Source organism: Rhinopithecus roxellana, chromosome 11 (assembly GCF_007565055.1).
Source record: "Rhinopithecus roxellana isolate Shanxi Qingling chromosome 11, ASM756505v1, whole genome shotgun sequence".
Classification (NCBI taxonomy): Eukaryota; Metazoa; Chordata; class Mammalia; order Primates; family Cercopithecidae; genus Rhinopithecus; species Rhinopithecus roxellana.
This window is the reverse complement of record NC_044559.1, coordinates 61,473,688-61,498,472: the sequence shown is the minus strand read 5'-3', so window position 1 is coordinate 61,498,472 and position 24,785 is coordinate 61,473,688. Positions and strand designations below refer to the sequence as shown.

At 38.7% G+C, this 24,785-nt stretch overlaps 1 protein-coding gene across 3 annotated transcripts in view; it reads right to left on the bottom strand.

The window, feature by feature from the left end:
* Positions 1-4,196: 4,196 nt before the first annotated feature.
* Positions 4,197-24,785, bottom strand: part of A1CF (APOBEC1 complementation factor) — an 85,620-nt gene continuing 65,031 nt past the window's right edge. For 2 of the 3 annotated variants that reach the window (XM_010373535.1, XM_010373537.1), the window contains 5 exons: positions 20,045-20,318; positions 17,887-18,092; positions 8,679-8,815; positions 7,522-7,664; positions 4,197-4,518 (listed from right to left, as the gene is read on the bottom strand). In XM_010373535.1, coding sequence (XP_010371837.1) covers positions 4,367-4,518; positions 7,522-7,664; positions 8,679-8,815; positions 17,887-18,092; positions 20,045-20,318 — 912 coding nt within the window. In that variant the 3' untranslated portion in view covers positions 4,197-4,366. The remainder of the gene's footprint in view (positions 4,519-7,521; positions 7,665-8,678; positions 8,816-17,886; positions 18,093-20,044; positions 20,319-24,785) is intronic. The other variant, XM_010373536.1, reaches the window with a different exon arrangement.

The following is a 24,785-nucleotide window of genomic DNA, read 5'->3' as shown; positions in this document are numbered from 1 at the left end:
TCAATGATAATATATTTTATCAAACTTCATAGGTTAAAATGCAATGAAAATTTACTCCAAATATTAACTTGATTGCCCTTTATTCTACAAATGGCACACCTAAGAACATCCCTGTCTGTGTACATTTGAATTGTGGTCCAGTTGTCCGAGACAGAATTATAAAACAGTCATTTAGAATATAACAAAAATTAATGAAAATGGAAAATTATATTGATGCAATATTTTGCTAATCTATGCAATCAGAAGATTTTTTTCTAAAAAAAACTTTTAAGTAAAATAAAAACCAATTTCCTGCAGAGCTGTTATCAGTGTATACTTATAGTTTAATTTCTATTCCACCTTGAAAAAGTTAAGAAACTGTGATTTGGAAACAGGTCCCTTTTTGTTAGATATTTATTTTTGCTTGTTTTGAAGGCAGAGTCTTGCTCTGTCACCCAGGCTGGAGTGCAGTGATGTGAACATGGCTCACTGCAGCCTTACCCTCCGGGGCTCCAGCAATCCTCCTGCCTCAGCTTCCCAAGTAGCTGGGACCACAGGCCCACACCACACCTGGCCAATTAAATTTTTTTTTGGAGAGGAAGGCGTCTTTCCATGTTGCTCAGGCTGGTCTTGAACTCCTGGCCTCCAGCAATCCTCCTGTCTTGACCTCCCAAACTACTGGGGTTATAGGCATGGGCCACTGTGCCAAGTATTTTTTGAAATCCATATTTTCTTGACATGAGGTAGCTTTTTAGCAGCATTTTGGGTGCTGTTCCCCAAACACAGTGTTGTTTGGCATGATACCAGATTGGAGGATATCCTAGTCAACTAGGGGAATTATATGTTGTTGCAGTTGAAGGTGCTGTTACTAATGCAGTAGGAGAGAAATAAAACAATTTGAAAAGAGGCAGATTTTTATATGAAAGAAAATAGATACCCAATCTCATTGCTGATCAATTTCCTCCTACTTAAGCAACATTAAGGTGATTTTATTTATCAATAAGCTATTAATTACCAAAATTTATAGAACCAATTCAAATTTACTGGATGTTCCTAAATTATTGTTTTGTTATTATCACCTGGTTGGTTGACTAATTTTAATTTTCTCTGTAAGGAATTAGGAAGCATTCAAATAAGAAATTATAGAAAAATTGATAGTGATGCAGAAGGTATGAAGGTATTAAATAGGTGCTACTATCTTAAGTCTAAAAATATAAACCTTATGCAGAATTAGCCTTTGGTTCTACCAGCAATTAAAAAAAACCCATTGTCTTAACAATTTTAAACTTACTGTAGCAGGACTTGCTTTATCTACTTAACTTGGGGAAAATAAAAATAAACATATGGCATGGTAGACACATTAACACTTTCTATGAATTTATTTTAATGGAATTCAAAGTATTCCCTAGATATTACTAAAGCAAGGTAAAAGTTTAGCAAAAAAACCAAAACCACATCTACCTACTTGTAGAAAACTGGCTCCAAAGAGGTAAATGGTGTGATAACCTGAGATGGTGTTCCAGTGGTAATTTTCTCAATATTTTGGTATTATTGAATGTTTAGGCATCTGCTCTTAATCTTGTAAAAAAGCAATTATGACTTTATCCAGAATAATGATTTTTTTCTCATAAAGAGATTCCTGTATTAACTAATCTTTTCATTTTGATTAAATTTAAAACTTCTTTAAATCAAACCTAATTTGCATTGACAAGACAAAAAACCTTTGCTATTTATTTGCAAAGATTTTAAGGAAAATCAGAACTTTTGCTCCCAGAATTTGGAATGCTTTTTAGACGGAGTAGAAATTTTCCTGCTCCAGTGGGCATTTGTTATGTCAATGTAATTGCTGTCTTTGAGAATAAAAGCAGATCTGTGGGGGAGTGTAAATTTGGATCTAAGAATTGTTTTAGGACAAGGTTGTTTTACTTTCTCATTTTTAGAGTTAGTTTGAAGCCTACATAAATTATATTTAAATTCATACTATTTCAGGGACAAATATGATTTGGCTATTTGTCTTAACTTAGATGATGTTTTAATTGCATTTTTCTATTTAATAAAAGTGAAATAAAAAGGAAAAGAAATTAAGAGATAGAGTATAAATAGCAGTTCCTAAACCTAGGTGCACATTGAAATCACCTAGGGATCATTAAAAAATACTGATGCCAGGCACCCATCCAAAGACATTCTAGTGTAAATGTTATGAGATATGATATTGGCATTTGCATTTTTAAAAGCTCTCCAGGAGATTCTAATGTACAGCCTACTTTGGGGACTACTGTCCTAGGAAATAGTAGAAGCTAAATGTAAAATAGAAAGTACAGGGCCTTTCAGAGTTTCACCTGTAGACTTGGAGGCTTTGTTATCTCACTGGAGTTAGGACAACTGAAATGTTACAAGTACTTTTGATTGTGATTGAAATTTACCTGATTTTGATTAGAATCTGGCCTGCTTTTGGATCACAGAATTCTATTAAGGAGTTGACAAAATTTTCCATGTCTTTGTGTTTATGTTTTCCTTTGTGTTCTGTAAATTTTTGTAAGGGCCAAGGGATTTGTTTGTTTGTTTGTTTGTTTGTTTGTTTGTTTGTTTTTTGAGACGGAGTCTCGCACTGTCGCCCAGGCTGGAGTGCAGTGGCGCGATCTTCACTCACAGCAAGCTCCGCCTCCCGGGTTCACGCCGTTCTCCTGCCTCAGCCTCTCGTGTAGCTGGGACTACAGGCGCCCGCCACCGCGCCCTGCTAATTTTTGTATTTTTGGTAAAGACGGGGTTCACCGTGTTAGCAAGGATGGTCTCGATCTCCTGACCTCGTGATCCGCCCACCTCGGCCTCCCAAAGTGCTGGGATTACAGGCGTGAGCCACCGCGCCCAGCCGCCAAGGGATTTTAAAAAATGAAAATTCTAGTACTGTGTCTTAAACCACTAATGAGACTGATGTAGGAGTAACAGGTATTTGGTGTTGGACTTAAACATTATTTATGTTTGAACAAAGCAATCATTTACAAGTATGGCAAGAAAGTAGTGCCTTCTCTTTACCTCAGTTCCGGGTTTTGTAGCGCCGTTGCCCTCCCCCACTTCATCATCAGATGTTCCTGGAGAAGAGGTCCAGGACTCTAGGGGGAACTTCGTAAATAACACCCATGCTGATTGTCTGAAACAGTTTCTAATCAGCAATGATTGATGTAAGATTTTTCTGTGGCAGCTTCAAGACAAAAGGACTCAGGTATGGTGAAGCCGCCTGATACTTATTGAAACAGAAAGGAAGGAAAGTTAGAGGATTTCCTGGCAGATTTAAAATAAATGGGTTAGATAATTCAAAGCTAACCCCAAGTTAATATAACTGTCTCTGATTGCTAGTTCGTGATATTGCAACAATATCAAAGAAATGAGAGCAAATCTGCACTTCTCTCTTTAAAATGACTTTTCAGTCAATTTGCTGAAAGGAAGAAGTATCATAAATGATATTCTGTATATCTGATTTACTTTTTTATGATATTAGGTAGGAGAAAAATGAGTCTGAGATGATGAAAATCAATCACTATGAACAAGTCAAAAAATTTTAAATTAGAAAAGGTCATTTCATGTTGGCATGATTATTGGAAAAGGTAGGAGTTCTAGGGAAAAATAGGTGTGGACTAATGAGCTGAATAAACAATGGGGCCTGTATTTGTTTCGACCATATCTACAACATATCATATCTATTTCTAGGGAGTCCCCATGGGCTGCAGGGGACAGGAAGATCCTGATCTGTGACAAATGGACTGAATGGAATTTTCAGGCTGAAGAGAAATTGAACCCACAAAATCTTGGATAGTCTTTCATGAGCTCAGCCCTGCAATCACGCCCCACACAGTGAGCCATGGTGCATGCATTTTGAAAAGCAGCCTCCTCCCTTCCCTTTTCCTCTTTGTGACTTTGTGTATCACAAAAGCAGCTGTGAGCCAGAGGTAAGACTCTGGAGTTTACTTGGCTTCCCTTGATTGTTACTGACTGCCCAGGTCTGCGGTCTGCTCTGTCCCTCCCAACTCTTGCCAGCTAAAACATCTCTCTCCACCCTGGCAGGATTTGTAAACATGCTCCCCAAACACTCAGGAACATTGGAAGAACAACTTTTGGGGCAGTGGCTCTCCAGCTTTCTGTTAAACAAAATGCTCTTTAACATTTGATTTCATTTCAGAATAACGTTCTTACGTTCTTCCGATTTTACAGTCATGAACGTTCTTCACGATTCTACAATTGATATAAGCTATACTGTCTCTGGAAAGGCATTTCTTTAGGAAAGATATTATTTATGATCATTGGGGGACCGAGTTAGAGTTTTTTTGTTTGTTTGTTTGTTTTTTTTTAGTAGAGTTTTGTGTGTCTTATTCTTAAATTTAAAAAAGTATCTTCAGAAGGCGCCATATCCATCCCCTCGAGCAGTCACTGCAAAAGTTGGGTAGACCTCATAGGTTGTATATGCTGCTAAGTCTTGTCCAAGGGTTACCGCTTGCTTGAGCTGGGCAGCAGACACAGGTGCAGTTGCATTAGGGACAGCATATCCTGGAGGAAGAGGCAGAGAAAACTTCATGAAAGGAATTCACATTTGCTCCCTTTTGGCTTGTCTTCTTTTAGACATACGAACTTTTAATATATTACTTAAAGCTAAAAGTTAATATGTATGTTTTAAAAAGTGCCCTTAAGGACACAATATGTGGACTCAGTAATTTTCAATCACATTCAAAAAGTCCTAGGACAATGTTCCCACCTGTGTCAGAATCACTTCATACTTAAGAGAATTAAAGATGCTTGGGATAGGGCCCAAGAAAGAGAAACTTAACAGGATGCTGAGTTGATTAAAGCTTGTGATTTATAACTTTTTGAAGGTTTCCAAATTTATAAATGAGAAAAGGTGACTGAGGGGCTGGCCGGGCATGGTATGTGGGGAGGTGGGGCTCTGTGGGACCGGTTCTCCTGCAACCCCACACCTGCCTAAATGAAACATTTGAAACATTTGCCTTTACCCGAGAAGATGTGTAGAGACTGGGAGATCAGTAGGAGAAATACTGTAAAGGTTAAGTGTACTTCTCCATAATACCTTAAAAGAAAATGCCTAACCTGTCCATATTTAGATCTAACTATGAATGGCAGAAGCACCTTCGTACCTCCCAAGCCCCTCATCAAGCCTGTGCTTGGTGTATTCAGAGGCCTTGATGCTGGTTCTCCCTCTCAGAGAACCAAAGTATCCAAGAATTAAAAAACTAATCTATGTGCTTTCATGTTAGCATTATGTCTAGTGGATGAACATTCACTTTTGAAGAAGAGAGCATATTAGCTACTATCTAAAGCGTTATTTCTCTGTGTTGTTTTAGTCTAAAAACCTGAGTATTTCTGAGATGATCCAGAAATTGTAAAAGATAACAAGAGAAAGAGAGAAGTATACTTAAGTACAAATGGACACCTGTTTTTCATTGTTGTTTTAAACCTCATTTGGTTTATGTGCGGTAGAAGCCTGCCCAACCCCAGACACATTGATTTTTTTCTGGTGGCTTCTCAGAAAGTGGTGGCAGGAAGCTGGTTGGATTATTTTGAACAAAAATTGAATCCACTCTTGGCGCATTCACTTTGGTCAGTAATGCTGATTAATGCACTAGAGAAGTTTGGTCCATTTTCCAAGGATAGGAGACATGTGTTAACAGTTACTTTCGTAATTTTGGAAACAGTATTTCTAAACTAAGTGAGTAATATAATTGTGTGAGAGTGTGCACACATGCATGCATGTGTTTGTGGCACAGATTTTACCTTCAGGGATTTTGAATTTTCTTTTTCAACTTGGTCAATTTGTTAAGTGCCAGGGTGTTTGGGTTTCAAACCGATTCTTTCCTTGGAGACTATTATTCTTTGCTTGACTCCACAGCAAAGTTATAAGAGAGGCTCTCAGATTCTTAGGCATTCCCCAGACAACACTCATACCCCAAATATTTTTAACTTTTCACAGAAGCCAATAGAAGTGAGAATAAGATAAAACATTCTTGGGTAAAAGCAAATCCTTTCCAATGTGAAAACAAACTTTGAAATTCTTCTGACAGTGGCTCATTAGTTTAATAGTACATTTGTTAGGTGTCTTTGGGGTGCAGCTTTCTGCAAGACAGGGGCTCAACTTTCTCTAAGAACTGAGAAGCCCTGACAGGCATCCTGAGTACATGGACATGTAAACACCCTGTTATGTGGAAAGCAAGCACCGGCTGCTGGCCCCGCACTGCCCAGGAAGGACCTTGCCCTCTGCAGTGTCAGCTGTTACCTTGGTAACCTCCGAGGGACTCACCACAGAGCGTCTCCATGTTCTTACAGAGAAACAAAGCCAGAATTGAGGTCACTTTCAGATGTGAAACATCATTAGTGTTAGCCTCACTGACCAGAATGGAGGATATATTCACAACTTTGGAGAAAACAAAACAAAACAAAACAAAACAAAACAAAATGCTGAGAATGAGCCCCAGGTGTAGTGGGTGTGAGGAATATAAAATTTCTCACACCTACACATGACCAATATATGAATTAATTAATCGATAAGAATGTCATGTTTCTAGGTATACTTAGAGCTCTAATTTGGACTTATGTGGAACATGCTGACACAATGACAAGTCAAAATGATAGATTTCTTCAATAGAAATAATCTTTTACTAAAAAAAAAAAAAAGGATAAAAATTTTCACCTGAGAAAAAATTTCCTAAACAACTTTCTTCCTGGTCCCCTTCAGTCTCTAAAGGATTCATTTTTAATTATTACCATTTGTTGTGGGTACGTAATAAATGGGGACAAATCTTTTAACATGTGACCTCTGAATGCATTGTTGACCCACAGATAGGCTTTGCTTTAAGCAATCAGCATATGCCCCAGACCAAAATTATAGAACAAATGAGTTGAGTCCTGATTATTCACATATTGAAAGGATCTCTGTCTGTCTCTCACTCTCACACACACAATTTTTGACTTTAAAAAATCTTTTTTGGAATCAAATTAATAAAAGTAGATTGAAGATTGGAGAGGGAGAAAAAATTGCTGAAAAGCTAATTGCCATTGGCCAAATTACTTAATCTTTTCATACGTGGGCTCTTCATTTGTGTACTAGACTTGCTGATGGAACCTAACTCTTGGTGGTATCATGAGCATTACTAAGATATTATAATGCTTCCTGACCATTTAGGTGAGTGCCTAGCACACAGTAAGAGCTCCAATAAACATCATGTATCTATAGGTAGTTTCAAACTCTAATACTAAAAGTAAAAACCAAAACAAACCAGACTCAGAGAGACTGACTCATTCAAGATCACACAGCAGTTTAAAGCTGAGCCGAGACCAGAACCCACTCTGTTGCCCAGCTTGATTTTCTTGCCTTGTGTTTTAGTGAGTCACTCATTTGGGAAACTCCTTTCGGTCCCAAGGTGGTGCAAGTCAGATTGCTGTAAGTGGGGTACACAAACATTTCTATGATTCAGTGGTACCAAAAAAGGGTTTCCCAAATACTCTCTGCAGGGCGCCATTTCTGGCACAATTTTCCCATACCTGGGAAAGCAGTAGCAGCAGTAGCCATGGTGCCAGCATCGCCTCCATCAGTGGGGATGCCCAGGGTCTGCAGGGTGTATTCGGCTGCGTACGTCTTTGCTTCATCCACATAGGCACTCAGCTTCGGAGGTGTGAAAGGGTGGCTGGAAAGCAAATCAGTCAGGTTAGGCATTTTTAAACTGGTACAACTGAGTCAGGTGAAAACCTAAGGCACTATCAGTTTTGTAAAATGACTGGATGGTGGTTTTTTGAGTGGGTGTTTTACATTCTGTTTGCTATTAAAGCTTCTAAATATAGGTTGCATGTAGGAATATTTACAAATTCATCTAGAACATCAGTGGTTTATGACATTCCTGGGACATACAAATAATTCACTACATGCCTTTTCTAAAGCACAAGTGAAACAAATTGTTTCTAAAAGATATAGAAATGCAGGCTCATGGTAAAATTCAGGAGGTGATATCCACTAACAGAGAGGTCATATATTTGGTCCAAAATTAAATGATGGGCCATTGTCTTATTATGTATAAAAATGGTAATTTCATATGCTTCAACTTAAACATTGCACAGATGAAATAATGGGCTATAGCTTTGTTTGTTTGAAATGGAGTCTCACTCTATTGCTCAGGTTGGAGTGCAGTGGCACGATCTCAGCAACCTCCACCTCCCAGGTTCAAGTGATTTTCCTGTCTCAGCCTCCCGAGTAACTACGACTACAGGCGCCTGCCACCACACCCGGCTAATTTTTGTATTTTTAGTAGAGATGGGGTTTCACCATGTTGGCCAGGCTGGTCTCAAACTCCTGACCTCAAGTGATCTACCTGCCTCAGCCTCCCAAAGTGCTGGGATTATAGGCATGAGCCACCACGCCCAGCCAAGAATGGGCTATAGTTTTTATTTCTATTACATTTTACACTACTGACTGTTTTCCAATGGTTGGTGATACTACACAACCTTCATTGTGTATATGAAATTTGGGGGCCTTTATATGCCAGCTTCATGGCTGGCACATCCCAACTATACATCTCAATGCTTACATTTAATGACAAATGAGTAGGTAGTAGACCTCAGTATCTTGTTTAGATGGTGACTAAGTGCATTTAATTTACAAGCATATCCTGCTCTAAAATGGTAAGGAATTTGGAGAAGTTACGCACATTGCAGGATTCTGGCTGGCTAGAGCAGGAATGGTTATTTTGTATAAGAATAGTTGTCTTTGGTCTTGTCCAATGGCAGAGTGCAGCTGGTACACTGGCTGTCCCCAGTTATTTTTCTGGCAAATCTCTTCTAATATCTACAAGAATAAAAACAGTTATTTCCCCCTCAAATGACACATTCACATTTTATCCCAAGTTTTCAGATTTTTAAACTCTAATTTTCAGAGTTCAAGCTAATATCAGAAGATATAAAATGCCACATGGTTTAATGACTCATAAAATTTAAGATAAACTCAATTTGAACTCCATTTAAAATGTTAGGTCTATTAGTTCATAAAATCACTTTCACACCATTTACTGTAATATGTTTTTAGTTTAGTCCATTAGCTGTAACTTTTTACCAAAAGCTTAATTTTATGATTTGTTTGGAATATTTGTTTTTGTAAAAACTGTTGCTCCAACACTGTGTGCATAGATTTGTATAGGTTTACTCATTATTACCCTCAGTCTCTGTGTTTATAATGGTTTAAAGATGATAACCTAAGAATATATTTCTATTTCATGTCATTTACCATAGGGTTTTAATCTCACAATTTCATAAAAATAGAATTAAAAAGTTTATTTTATTTATTTATTAATGGATAAATATTTTATTTATTATATATATAAATATAAATAATTTATTTATTCATTTTTTTATTATACTTTAAGTTCTAGGGTACATGTGCATAACGTGCAGGTTTGTTACATATGTATACTTATGCCATGTTGGTGTGCTGCACCCATCAACTCGTCAGCACCCATCAATTCATCATTTATATCATGTATAACTCCCCAATGCAATCCCTCCCTCCTCCCCCCTCCCCCCTCCCCATGATAGGCCCCAGTGCGTGATGTTCCCCTTCCCGAGTCCAAGTGATCTCATTGTTCAGTTCCCACCTATGAGTGAGAACATGCGGTGTTTGGTTTTCTCTTCTTGTGATAGTTTGCTAAGAATGATGGTTTCCAGCTGCATCCATGGCCCTACAAAGGACGCAAACTCATCCTTTTTTATGGCTGCATAGTATTCCATGGTGTATATGTGCCACATTTTCTTAATCCAGTCTGTCACAGATGGACATTTGGGTTGATTCCAAGTCTTTGCTATTGTGAATAGTGCCGCAATAAACATACGTGTACATGTGTCTTTGTAGTAGAATAATTTATAATCCTTTGGGTATATACCCAGTAGTGGGATGGCTGGGTCATATGGTACATCTAGTTCTAGATCCTTGAGGAATTGCCATACTGTTTTCCATAATGGTTGAACTAGTTTACAATCCCACCAACAGTGTAAAAGTGTTCCTATTTCTCCACATCCTCTCCAACAACTGTTGTTTCCTGATTTTTTAATGATTGCCATTCTAACTGGTGTGAGATGGTATCTCATTGTGGTTTTGATTTGCATTTCTCTGATGGCAAGTGATGATGAGCATTTTTTCATGTGTCTGTTGGCTGTATGAATGTCTTCTTTTGAGAAATGTCTGTTCATATCCTTTGCCCACTTTTTGATGGGGTTGTTTGTTTTTTTCTTGTAAATTTGTTTGAGTTCTTTGTAGATTCTGGATATTAGCCCTTTGTCAGATGAGTAGGTTGCAAAAATGTTCTCCCATTCTGTAGGTTGCCTGTTCACTCTGATGGTAGTTTCTTTTGCTGTGCAGAAGCTCTTTAGTTTAATGAGATCCCATTTGTCAATTTTGGCTTTTGCTGCCGTTGCTTTTGGTGTTTTAGACATGAAGTCCTTGCCCATGCCTATGTCCTGAATGGTACTACCTAGATTTTCTTCTAGGGTTTTTATGGTATTAGGTCTAACATTTAAGTCTCTAATCCATCTTGAATTAATCTTCGTATAAGGAGTAAGGAAAGGATCCAGTTTCAGCTTTCTACTTATGGCTAGCCAATTTTCCCAGCACCATTTATTAAATAGGGAATCCTTTCCCCATTTCTTGTTTCTCTCAGGTTTGTCAAAGATCAGATGGCTGTAGATGTGTGGTATTATTTCTGAGGACTCTGTTCTGTTCCATTGGTCTATATCTCTGTTTTGGTACCAGTACCATGCTGTTTTGGTTACTGTAGCCTTGTAGTATAGTTTGAAGTCAGGTAGCATGACGCCTCCAGCTTTGTCCTTTTGACTTAGGATTGTCTTGGCAATGCGGGCTCTTTTTTGGTTCCATATGAACTTTAAAGCAGTTTTTTCCAATTCTGTGAAGAAACTCATTGGTAGCTTGATGGGGATGGCATTGAATCTATAAATAACCTTGGGCAGTATGGCCATTTTCACGATATTGATTCTTCCTATCCATGAGCATGGTATGTTCTTCCATTTGTTTGTGTCCTCTTTGATTTCACTGAGCAGTGGTTTGTAGTTCTCCTTGAAGAGGTCCTTTACATCCCTTGTAAGTTGGATTCCTAGGTATTTTATTCTCTTTGATGCAATTGTGAATGGAAGTTCATTCCTGAATTGGCTCTCTGCTTGTCTGTTACTGGCGTATAAGAATGCTTGTGATTTTTGCACATTAATTTTGTATCCTGAGACTTTGCTGAAGTTGCTTATCAGCTTAAGGAGATTTTGGGCTGAGACGATGGGGTTTTCTAAATATACAATCATGTCATCTGCAAACAGGGACAATTTGACTTCTTCTTTTCCTAACTGAATACCCTTGATTTCTTTCTCTTGCCTGATTGCCCTAGCCAGAACTTCCAACACTATGTTGAATAGGAGTGGTGAGAGAGGGCATCCCTGTCTTGTACCAGTTTTCAAAGGGAATTTTTCCAGTTTTTGCCCATTCAGTATGATATTAGCTGTGGGTTTGTCATAAATAGCTCTTATTATTTTGAGGTACGTTCCATCAGTACCGAATTTATTGAGCAGTTTTTAGCATGAAGGGCTGTTGAATTTTGTCAAAAGCCTTTTCTGCATCTATTGAGACAATCATGTGGTTCTTGACTTTGGTTCTGTTTATATGCTGGATTAAGTTTATTGATTTGCGAATGTTGAACCAGCCTTGCATCCCAGGGATGAAGCCCACTTGATCATGGTGGATAAGCTTTTTGATGTGCTGCTGAATCCGGTTTGCCAGTATTTTATTGAGGATTTTTGCATCGATGTTCATCAGGGATATTGGTCTAAATTCTCTTTTTTTGTTGTGTCTCTGCCAGGCTTTGGTATCAGGATGATGTTGGCCTCATAAAATGAGTTAGGGAGGATTTCCTCTTTTTCTATTGATTGGAATAGTTTCAGAAGGAATGGTACCAGCTCCTCCTTGTACCTCTGGTAGAATTCAGCTGTGAATCCATCTGGTCCTGGACTTTTTTTGGTGGGTAGGCTATTAATTGTTGCCTCAATTTCAGAGCCTGCTATTGGTCTATTCAGGGATTCAACTTCTTCCTGGTTTAGTCTTGGGAGAGTGTAAGTGTCCAGGAAATTATCCATTTCTTCTAGATTTTCTAGTTGATTTGCGTAGAGGTGTTTATAGTATTCTCTGATGGTAGTTTGTATTTCTGTGGGGTTGGTGGTGATATCCCCTTTATCATTTTTTATTGCATCTATTTGATTCCTCTCTCTTTTCTTCTTTATTAGTCTTGCTAGAGGTCTGTCAATTTTGTTGATCTTTTCAAAAAACCAACTCCTGGATTCATTGAGTTTTTGGAGGGTTTTTTGTGTCTCTATCTCCTTCAGTTCTGCTCTGATCTTAGTTATTTCTTGCCTTCTGCTAGCTTTTCAATGTGTTTGCTCTTGCCTCTCTAGTTCTTTTAATTGTGATGTTAGAGTGTCAGTTTTAGATCTTTCCTGCTTTCTCTTGTGGGCATTTAGTGCTATAAATTTCCCTCTATACACTGCTTTAAATGTGTCCCAGAGATTCTGGTATGTTGTATCTTTGTTCTCATTGGTTTCAAAGAACATCTTTATTTCTGCCTTCATTTCATTATGTACCCAGTAGTCATTCAGGAGCAGGTTGTTCAGTTTCCATGTAGTTGAGCGGTTTTGAGTGAGTTTCAAACTCACTCACTAGAACTGAGTTCTAGTTTGATTGCACTGTGGTCTGAGAGACAGTTTGTTATAATTTCTGTTCTTTTACATTTGCTGAGGAGTGCTTTACTTCCAATTATGTGGTCAATTTTGGAATAAGTGCGATGTGGTGCTGAGAAGAATGTATATTCTGTTGATTTGGGGTGGAGAGTTCTATAGATGTCTATTAGGTCTGCTTGGTGCAGAGATGAGTTCAATTCCTGGATATCCTTGTTAACTTTCTGTCTCGTTGATCTGTCTAATGTTGACAGTGGAGTGTTGAAGTCTCCCATTATTAATGTATGGGAGTCTAAGTCTCTTTGTAAGACTCTAAGGACTTGCTTTATGAATCTGGGTGCTCCTGTATTGGGTGCATATATATTTAGGAGAGTTAGCTCTTCCTGTTGAATTGATCCCTTTACCATTATGTGATGGCCTTCTTTGTCTCTTTTGATCTTTGATGGTTTAAAGTCTGTTTTATCAGAGACTAGAATTGCAACCCCTGCTTTTTTTTGTTCTCCATTTGCTTGGTAGATCTTCCTCCATCCCTTTATTTTGAGCCTATGTATGTCTCTGCATGTGAGATAGGTCTCCTGAATACAGCAGACTGATGGGTCTTGACTCTTTATCCAGTTTGCCAGTCTGTGTCTTTTAATTGGAGCATTTAGTCCATTTACATTTAAGTTTAATATTGTTATGTGTGAACTTGATCCTGCCATTATGATATTAACTGGTTATTTTGCTCGTTAGTTGATACAGTTTCTTCCTAGCCTCAATGGTCTTTACATTTTGGCATGTTTTTGTAATGGCTGGTACCGGTTGTTCCTTTCCATGTTTAGGGCTTCCTTCAGGGTCTCTTGTAAGGGAGGCCTGGTGGTGACAAAATCTCTAAGCATTTGCTTATCTGTAAAGGATTTTATTTCTCCCTCACTTATGAAACTTAGTTTGGCTGGATATGAAATTCTGGGTTTAAAATTCTTTTCTTTAAGAACATTGAATATTGGCCCCCACTCTCTTCTGGCTTGTAGAGTTTCTGCCGAGAGAACTGCTGTTAGTCTGATGGGCTTCCCTTTGTGGGTAACCCGACCTTTCTCTCTGGCTGCCCTTAAGATTTTTTCCTTCATTTCAACTTTGGTGAATCTGGCAATTATGTGTCTTGGAGTTGCTCTTTTCGAGGAGTATCTTTGTGGTGTTCTCTGTATTTCCTGAATTTGAATGCTGGCCTGCCCTACTAGGTTGGGGAAGTTCTCCTGGATGATATCCTGAAGAGTGTTTTCCAACTTGGTTCCATTTTCCCCCTCACTTTCAGGCACTCCAATCAGACGTAGATTTGGTCTTTTTACATAATCCCATACTTCTTGCAGGCTTTGTTCATTTCTTTTTCTTCTTTTTTCTTTTGGTTTCTCTTCTCGCTTCATTTCATTCATTTGATCCTCAATCGTTGATACTCTTTCTTCCAGTTGATTGAGTCGGTTACTGAAGCTTGTGCATTTGTCACGTATTTCTCGTGTCATGGTTTTCATCTCTGTCATTTCGTTTATGACCTTCTCTGCATTAATTAATCTAGCTGTCAATTCTTCCACTCTTTTTTCAAGATTTTTAGTTTCTCTGCGCTGGGTATGTAATTCCTCCTTTAGCTCTGAGAAGTTTGATGGACTGAAGCCTTCTTCTCTCATCTCGTCAAAGTCATTCTCTGACCAGCTTCGATCCGTTTCTGGCGATGGGCTGCGCTCCTTTGCAGGAGGAGATGCGCTCTTATTTTTTGAATTTCCAGCTTTTCTGCCCTGCTTTTTCCCCATCTTTGTGGTTTTATCTGTCTCTGGTCTTTGATGATGGTGACGTACTGATGGGGATTTGGTATAGGTGTCCTTCCTGTTTGATAGTTTTCCTTCTGACAGTCAGGACCCTCAGCTATAGGTCTGTTGGAGATTGCTTGAGGTCCACTCCAGACCCTGTTTGCCTGGGTATCAGCAGAAGAGGTTGCAGAAGATAGAATATTGCTGAACAGCAAGTGTACCTGTCTGATTCTTACTTTGGAAGCTTCCTCTCAGGGGTGTACTCCACCCTGTGGGGTGTGGGGTGTCAGACTGCCCCTAGTGGGGGATGTCTCCCAGTTAGGCTACTCAGTGGTCAGTGACCCACTTGAGCAGTCAGTCTGTCCGTTCTCAGATCTCAACCTCCGTGTTGGGGGATCCACTGCTGTCTTCAAAGCTGTCAGACAGAGTCGTTTGCGTCTGCTCAGGCCTCTGCTGTTTCCCCTGTTGTTTTTTAGCTGAGCCCTGCCCCCAGAGGTGGAGTCTATAGAGACAGGCAGGCTTCCTTGAGCTGCTGTGAGCTCCACCCAGTTCGAGCTTCCCAGCGGCTTTGTTTACCTACTTAAGCCTCAGCAATGGCGGGCGCCCCTCCCCCAGCCTTGCTGCTGCCTTGCGGTTAGATCGCAGCAGACTGCTGTGTTAACAATAAGGGAGGCTCCGTGGGCGTGGGACCCTCCCGGCCAGGTGAGGGATATATTCTTCTGGTGTGCCCGTTGCTTAAAGCGTGGTATTGGGGTGGGAGTTACCCGATTTTCCAGGTGTTGTGTGTCTCAGTTCCCCTGGCTAGGAAAAGGGATTCCCTTCCCCCTTGCACTTCCCAGGTGAGGCGATGCCTCGCCCTGCTTCAGCTCTTGCTGGTCGGGCTGCAGCAGCTGACCAGCACTGATTGTCCGGCACTCCCTAGTGAGATGTCCCCAGTACCTCAGTTGAAAATGCAGAAATCACCGGTCTTCTGTGTGGCTCGCGCTGGGAGTTGGAGACTGGAGCTGTTCCTATTCGGCCATCTTGCTCCGCCCCTCCAAATAATTTATTTATTAATGGATTGGTATTTACTGAGCATTCCTAGACGGGTGTTGACAGTTGCAATGTTTTTATTTGTTTGGTAAGACACTATTTCTGGCTTTTTTTTCCTTTTGCTTAATGACAGTATGCTTTTTAGCATCCTCCTGCACGTTGTTTTCTTCTGTAATTACTCCAAACTGAATATTTTCTAAAGATTCATAGTTTCTTTATTCTGAAGCCATTTTTGGTTGTCCAGAGGTCCTGATGCTCTCGTTAGTCAGCAGATTCAGTGGACTGTGGAAAGCAGGGCATGAGACTGAGAAAATAACTCTGGAAGACAGAACAGTGCCTCAGGAGGTGTCTCTGGGGTTTCTTACCTCATTTATGCTGACTAACCCAGCTGCAACAGCATGATATTTTCCAGTTTATTAATTTGTAGATTGTTCCTATTTTCTCTATTGACATTTTCTTTTTAATACTCTTGTTGTGTAGGATAGAGCATTCTCTACAGTTCTTGGGCAATAATAATGGAGCTTTTGCTGGTAGATATGATGCCTGCCTGTTTATGCCAGGTGAGCAAACCTGGGTGGAAGGAAACCAGCTCTCACTGCTGACTTTGCAGGGCAGTATTTGTCTCTGCTTCTGGCTGGAAGTTCATAACTCTACTTTGGGTTTGTTTAGGCCCCATCTATATTGGTTGGTGGTGGCATGGTGTTCATTTCTAAGCCATAGTTGTAGAAGGTCAGAGAACAATTTTATTAATTTGTCTTTTGTATAAAAATAATTGTCTTTGGTCTTGTCCAATAGCAGAGTGCAGCGGGTACACTGGCTGTCCCCAGTTATTTTTCTGGGGACAGAGACACTTTTATTAATTGATAGAGATTATTACTGACATATTAATATAAGACATGATGAATTTCTAACTTGAGTTTGATGTGAAACGAAGAGATCTCTTTTCATACTATCACAGCTATCAGAACTACTATTATACAGAATTTGTGACTATTATTTTTTATTTTCTTAAAAGATTTCTAAGGATTCCAGTACTTTAATCAGGTTCTTGGTTTTGGGTTTTAACCCAAGAGAAACTGGGTGACTGGCTTTTATATTTTCTGAACAAACTTCATCATATCACTTCCAGATTTCACTATGTTTATATGTTTATGTGTCAGTTTTTTTCCCACTGGATTGCCATCTGATTTTTGATGGTAAGGATTTTTTTATATTCACTTCTGCATCTCCAGCACCTAGTGCACTACATGGTGCATAAGAGAAGTTTACTAAATCTTTTGTGCACAAACAAATGATTGCTGTTTAGCACTCTGGTAGGCTTTCTTTCTTTTTTTTTTAATTCCCTGGGTGGGGCTAGCAGAAACCTTAGATAAGCTAATTTGTGCATAAAAGAAAGTGAGAAATCCCGTTAAAAAATTACCCAAGATGAGCTTTTAGAAAACCAAGTTTTCTTCTGGATTGAAATTATAAGGGCTACTTCCATAAATGTGGGGCTATAAGCCCACCTTTGTCATGGGAATAGGGAAGTTTCCTTCAAGATGCACAAACTGTAACTGATTATTCAGCCAAAATATATTTCAGAGAGATCAGCACCTATCACACTCCCACAGGGAACAGTCTCAGAGTTAGCATAGACCCTGTTTTGTTTTATTTTTAACCCTGGGAGTCAGTTTCCGTATTGAAACTTGTACAACTTTTAATTTTCCAATAATAAAAAACACAGGTTAATGTTGAAGTATGGAAACTTAGAACTCTTAAATGAACACACACAAAAAAACCCTCTCTGTAGTGCCACTGCCGCAATGTAACTATGGAGGAAGAGTTAATTTGGTATGACTGACGACATCTCATAGTTAATAATTCACCTAGATATCATGGTGGAGTTTTCTCTTAGATATAGTATTTCCAAGAAAAGATGTCCTAAATGGTCTATTCAGGGCTCTGCCATAATGCCCTTCATTTGCTAACCAACCTGGCTCACATACAATAGGCATTTATTCTGAAATGGGGTCTTTGCCTCATTTTATTTTCATTTAGGGTATGGGTTGATAATTCTTAATAGCTTTCATATTCTTTGCATTTCAGTGCAATATAGTTCAAGGTGTTAAGTTTTATGATTTTTTTTAAAAAGAGAAAGGACCTATAATAGAATAAACGGCACCTGATGCCCAGCATTCCCTCAAAGGGTGTGACATTGATTGAATGCTTTATATATTAAAAGAAAAAAAAAAAACCATAGCTTGAGTAGGGATCAAGTCAAATCATTTGGTAAAAGTGAATGATGCTCATTGGCACAACTTAAAGAAACTATTTCTGGAATAACATTACCTACCTGGGGAGCGAGTTTAATTCCTTGGGGTTTTAACGTGACAGGATTCATTGGGGTGAGCTCCATCCCAGGTAAAATGTCATAGAGTTTGTCTTCTCTTTTGTCTCCTTTGGCCTGGTATCCTCGACCCAGGCCTGTGTATGCCAAATAGCCACGGCCGCCCAGTCCTCTCACTCCCGCAGCCCCTACAGGTACATTCATGTAAATTTCTAGGAATGTAAGAAGGCATTAAACTGAATCAAACCACCAGAAAATCACCCTGAATCTTACTGTAATGGAAAAGTTAGCCCAATTCACGTTGATTATTGCCCTGAAGATGGGTGGGAAACTCTAGGATTCTAATGTAATGAAACTCAACATAAGGTAAGGTTTAACATAGGTGTCTTTCTCTTTTTTGAAAAACTAGCTTCAGAAGAAAGCCATGCCATTGATAAGTACAATACTGTTGATAAGTACATAAGCAACTTAAAAATGTTGGGAGGGAAATTTTGCGATTTTTGTCTTTAGGTGACCTTTTCTTGATATTTTCTAACATAGACGAATAAAGACTGGGAATGTATTTATTATAACATTCCAACATAATGCAACCACTTGTTTTGAAATCAGTCTTGCATAGAGACTGTCGCTGATCACTATATTAGAAATAAATTCTGGCTTCTCTAATTATCCCACCTCCAGTGACTTACTGGAAAACAAGCATTTAGAAAGCATGCTTTTAGGTTCACCATCCACTCTCTGATGTTCGGTCAATGTGAGGCTTAAGTTTCCATTGAGTTTCATGCATAGATTCCTTTTGATTTTTGTTTTGCCATGTTGCTACTTTGATTTTATGTTGGTGGCATAGAGATACAAAATTAAATTGATTACCCTTCATCCATGAATATCATTCATTGATTCCTTTCTTGTTAGATAGGCATTTTTTTCTGTTACAGTGGAGTTTGTTTTTTTCTACATCATAACTGGTTGACAATTTGTATTTAATGTATGGATTGGTTAATGACGTGATTTTTCATTATAAATGCATAATGTTACAATGATATAATTTATTGTCACATAGAGAAGTTATCCTAAGGGAAATCCTGATTATTTAATTTGCATTAAAATTTTGGGGCAAGTAATTATGAGTATGAAACTTTTAAGGCCGTTGAAGACTAGAGCTCCTAGGATGATCAATTCAGTTATACTGAGAAATAGTAAAACACAGTAAGATAATTGTTTCTACAGTAATCTAGATGTGCCTCGTTGCTTCTAAGCCAAACCCAAGAATAGACTTAAATACACGGTTTATTTATCGAATTGCCCAGATTTGTGTCGTATTTAGAGGACAGAACTGGGATTCAGTTGGCATTAGCCATATCCTAGAAAAACTAATCTGAAGGAGCCAAAAAGGCAGGGACAAGCTAGTTGCTTGGAAATAAAATAAAGGCTTTCTTTATCTTCTAGCTTCCTTGAAAAAAAGGAGCTTGGAAAACTACTCAAACATTTAGAATTCTTACAGGATTCAAATGCGAAATGTTTATTGTGTTATTAGCAGTCTGATTGGGGGTTTTTTTCTATTTGGTGTTTATTTAGTTCTCCATATACTAAAGAAATATAGTAATTTCCTTAATAATTTGGCTTTTAAGAAAGTATAACACATATTTCTTGGAGGCCATCAGATGATAACCTCTCATGTGTCTGTTAGATTATATTTATAATAATTTGTGATTTGTATATTAAGACAATGCCACTGAGTCACCATCAAATACACACGGGTTTTGCTAGTTGAGGTAATTGGTTTCCACTGGACTATGCTAGTCTATTCCAGAAGTGTTGTAATGAGCCACAGATGACTGCACAATGGTGGACAAGTGATACAGAAGAAGCTAACAATTATAGAACTAGGTTTTAGTTTGTGCAAATTTTATGGACCCATGTAAAGTTTGAATCTGTGCACTAGGCTCATTTGCACAATGTTCTGACCACGTTTTTTCAATAACCAGTTGTAATGTGAAAAAAGGCTCCTATTAAAGGAAAACTATTGATATAATACTTGATTTTTAATAAAAAACATTTTCAGTGCTTTTCTCCCAGTGGACCCATCCAATGTATCTAAGACTACTGCAATTTGAGTCATTTGAAATCTTGGGATTACTCTAAAGCAAGATGTGACTGGAGTTACCTCTAATAGAAGGGGCTCGGATAATGGCTCTGTTGCTGAGGTGTCCTTTGGTGGCTGGGAAATGAAGACTGGGAATTGCTGCATAAGCCTGGGGGGCATAGAAGACAGGAGCTCCAAGGTAGGTTGTGGTGGGATCATAAACTTGGCCCAAAGAGTAGGTATACTCTCCTTGCAGCATGGTGCCCCTTCCACCTGTGCCTCGGGTGTACCTAACATAACTGTCCTTGTCCACTGGTTTTGCTAGGGTGACTTCAATGGGGGAACCGTCCAGCACCTGTTGTAGAGAGCGAAGAAAAATCAGCATGAGATGATACGAAGATAACCAAGTGTGGCTGAGCCCTAATAACATGATTCCTTCTAAGTGTTAGACTATTTGCTATAGGTTTATTGATTGTATCTTGTCATTTTATAAGTTTGTGTTTGTATGCCAGTTGAATTTTTTCTGAGCCATTTTGTTGGTAAGATGCATAAGATGCCAACAGGTTTGACAGTGACATATTGGTCGGTGTCCATTGACCTATTCATTATAAATTTATAATCTGGTTACAGTCACTGAGACAGAAACTTATGTAATATTTTTATTAGGTCATATATGTGTTTTAAATTACATATCTATATAATTATATAACTACAACAAAATTTAGTTTTGTCCTGGATGGTATAAAATCTCCATTACCTAGCACAATAAGATGAAGGTGAAAGGAGACCAATAATGAAATCTTATCAATTATTAGCATTTAGCATGGGCAGCCAAATCAGGCCCTTCCAGCTGATAGCCTACTAACTGCCTTGCTCCTTAGATCAGCCGCACAAGTAAGTTTTCACAGGAGAAGAGAGGCATACTGTGGCTCTACCAAAGGAAGAGGAATCTGGGAGGCTGTTGCATTGCCTGCCACAGGTTCTTCCTTGTGAAGCCACCTTTTGATCTGCCGAACAGTTGGGAACTAATAAACAGGGATGACAGTGGTCGGGAGTAGTTGCGAGTGAGAGTAGTATTGAGGTTCTCAGATCATGCACCGCTTAAAACTTGTCCTCACAAATTATTGACACAAATTTTGAGAGTGTGAACAGCTCCAGATGTCAAAGATAATGAACGTATGTAGATCTACATGTGCTACTAACTTCTATGTATTGCTTACCTACACAAGAAACAAACATGGCTCTCAACAAATTCTTGATAGATTGATGTATTTATTATCAAAGGAACAAATTATTGTCAGAAAGCATTTGTGGCTTTTTTTTTGAATAAGAATGTGATGATCTTCTGTTTTATATACAGAACACTTTTATTTAAAGTGTTTCTAAGAAATTCACATTCACAGCAGCTGAGTGTGCACCCTTACCCTCTGATTTCAACAGTGACTCAGTGGTTCCTGGATTATCGAAGTCTGCTGGACAAAGCTTGTGCTTCATGATCATCCTGACCATTTTGTTCAGCCTATGGGTCGGTTTGTCTCCAGTATTTTTTTTTTTTTTTTTTTTTTTTGAGACGGAGTCTCGATCTGCTGCCCAGGCTGGAGTGCAGTGGCCGGATCTCAGCTCACTGCAAGCTCCGCCTCCCGAGTTCACGCCATTCTCCTGCCTCAGCCTCCCGAGTAGCTGGGACTACAGGCGCCTGCCACCTCGCCCGGCTAGTTTTTTGTATTTTTTAGTAGAGACGAGGTTTCACCGTGTTAGCCAGGATGGTCTCCATCTCCTGACCTCGTGATCCACCCGTCTCGGCCTCCCAAAGTGCTGGGATTACAGGCTTGAGCCACCGCGCCCGGCCTGTCTCCAGTATTATGTATTTATCTTACTTTTTAGTAGCAGGAGCCAGTGTCAAATAAGTTAGATGGAATACTCTGATAGAATCCAGCTGATACTCAACAATCTTATATTGATGTTGATATAATTAGAAAAAATAGAACTGGCATACTGAAAATAGGGGAGGACCTTGGGTATAAGATTATTTATATCTTCTGTCTGGTCTTGAGGAAGATGAGAGACTCAAATAGGTCTCTGCTTATAGGCACTTCCATATCAAGACACATTTTGCATGGAATGATTCTTTGCTGCAAATTCAGATTTCTTGTCATAATAAATTTTGTTCTGCCTTCCTCTGTCCCATCCAAAAGCATTTTAAACTCAATATTGTATTTTAGTTATTTAGTTTAGATATTTCAAGAGCTAGGACAACATCTTATTAATCTGTATAGCCCAAGCTTAGTAAAATTTCTTTCACTTCACACACTTGGAATAAATGAATAATCATTCTGAAGCTCAATCCATTATTTTTCTCTCTGAATAGGCTTCCCTTCCTGACTTTCATAACAACCTACCATATTGGAAGCTTATATGACTTCTCCTTCTTTTTCACCCCTATCTCCAATCAGTTCCGGGGTCCTTTGAATTTATCCCTACTGTTCTGTATATGGTTGTTTCCTACATTCCATTGCTACCTAAGTTCAAGACCTTATTTTGTCCCATTTGGGTGACTATAATAGCTTTATAACTAGTTTTTATGACATGTTTCTCTCACCTGTATTAAAAAGTCAATTCTTACTAGGCTAATTTTCCTAAATTGTAAATGTGATAAATACTGCACAAAAAAAATTCAAGATCTCACCTCATCTAATAAATTAAATATAAATTTCTATATATATGCTCAAAAACCATAGTTCCTAGGAAAACTTACTTTAGATTTTTCCATACAACATTATAGTCAAATATAATATTAAATATATATTTAACTAAATAATATGTGTAAATATTACTATAAAAATATCTAGCTGCAAAAATTGGGAATAATTTGAATATGTTTCCATTGTAATTATTCCAGTGTAATTATTGGCATTTAATTTGTGATGGCTGTTCCTTCCCAGCAATCATCATGTATACTCAGGAATGTTTCCATATAGAGAAAATCTAACTTATAGATTGTTTTCCAAGTAATAATGCTTTTATGATATTAAATGTGATAATCAATGAAGATGAAATAATGCTTTTCTTTATAGACATGTATTTAACTATGCATTAGTTTTTGCTTTGCAGTTGTCATTTTTGTATTTCAGAGTGAATATATTCTCCACTCCATCCTCCAGCACTCAAACATTTTTGAGTTTGAGTGGGCCCCTGAGGAGCTAAGATGCAAGAGGCTCCACAGTGTCTGAAGGGCCTAGGCTAAGAGATACTCCCTTTGCCATCTGGATCCACTCCCTATGGAATTCACCACCTACCAGCTCCAGCCTGCTCTCTGTTCTGGGAGACTATTCTACATGGGGTCCTCTTTAGCCTTCTAGATTGTGATTGGATTTAGCCAATGCAGAATGCTGGTAGGAGGTTGGAGAAAGAGACAACAGTGAATTTGGGGCATTTATTCTGCTGGATCCCTCTTTGAAAGGTCACCTTGGGCTGACTGTGTCCTTTGACCAAAATCACTACTTCTTTCTGTTCTCTTTTCTTTTTTTCCTTAATGATGGGGTTTCACTCTGTTGTCCAGGCTGGAATGCAATGGCACAATCATAGATCACTGCAGTCTCAGCCTCCTGGGATCAAGAGATCCTCCCACCTCAGCCTCTGGAGTAGTTGGGACTACTGTAGTAGTCCATGCCACCATGCTTGGCTAATTTTTGTAGAGATGAGGTCTTGCCATCTTGTCCAGGCTGGTCTCGGACTCCTGGGCTCAAGCAATCCTTCCACCTCAGCCTCCCGAAGTGCTGAGATTACAGGTGTGAGCCACTGCACCCAGCTACTTCTTGCAAAGAGATCTGCTCTACACAATTCTCTCCCCTTTCAGGATTTCTATTAATTCTCCAGCCCCTTGTACCTTTCACTCCAGAGTGCTGTGAGCCCCAAATTCTGACACTGTTTTTTTGATTTCCCTAGTCCCAACTCACACTTTTGTAATTAATTCCTTTGCTATTTGTTTTCTTTGGGACCCTGGCTGATACCAGATCCGATAGGTAAAACAGTCCCATGTGCATTATGTTCCAACCAAGTTACTCCACATTTTCCTGTTCTCCAATCTTGTCTTGCTCTTCTCAAATTCTGTGCCTCTGTCTAAGACTGCTTGTCTTTCCATATTTTGATTTTTGAAATTATACCCAATTTTCATGGCTTCTTTTAAATATTATCTTCTCATATCCATGAAGATGTTTTATTCTTTATGGCCCACTTCTTCCTTTGAACTTGCTCACCACGTTGATCTCTTTTTATGATATTTACTTGACTGTACTTTGCATGTGTTTGTGTAGTTGTCTTATTCCTCCAACCAACTTTTAACTACTTGTCAAACATCTTTGATTCTTTTTGTATCCTAGCATGATAAGTGGTCTACAGAAGGTTTTTAATGTTTATTGGCTTGATATATAAATATTATATTGGCTTCTGTATACAACTCAGTAGTGAGGATATAGAAGCTTCCCCAGCCCCTACTCTTGGCAAAGTGAGAGACTCTAAGCTTTCCAAGTGGAAGATCAAACTATGAAGGCAGAATAACAGCTATCTTGACATGTGTTTAATTCATTGGCTTCTAAAATACTGCAATAAAATGATGATAATCTCTTTGAAGTAATGAGAGAAAACTGGAATTGTGAAAAACACCTTGAAATAATCTACTTCAATCTCCTCTTTCCATGGAAATTGAGTGTCAGTGCCTGGTCCAAATTAGAAAAAAATAGAGCTAAAGTTGGATATATTAGGTACATCTCCAATTTCCATTGTATTTTCCATCATTTCTCTTTAGTACATCTTAAATGGACTG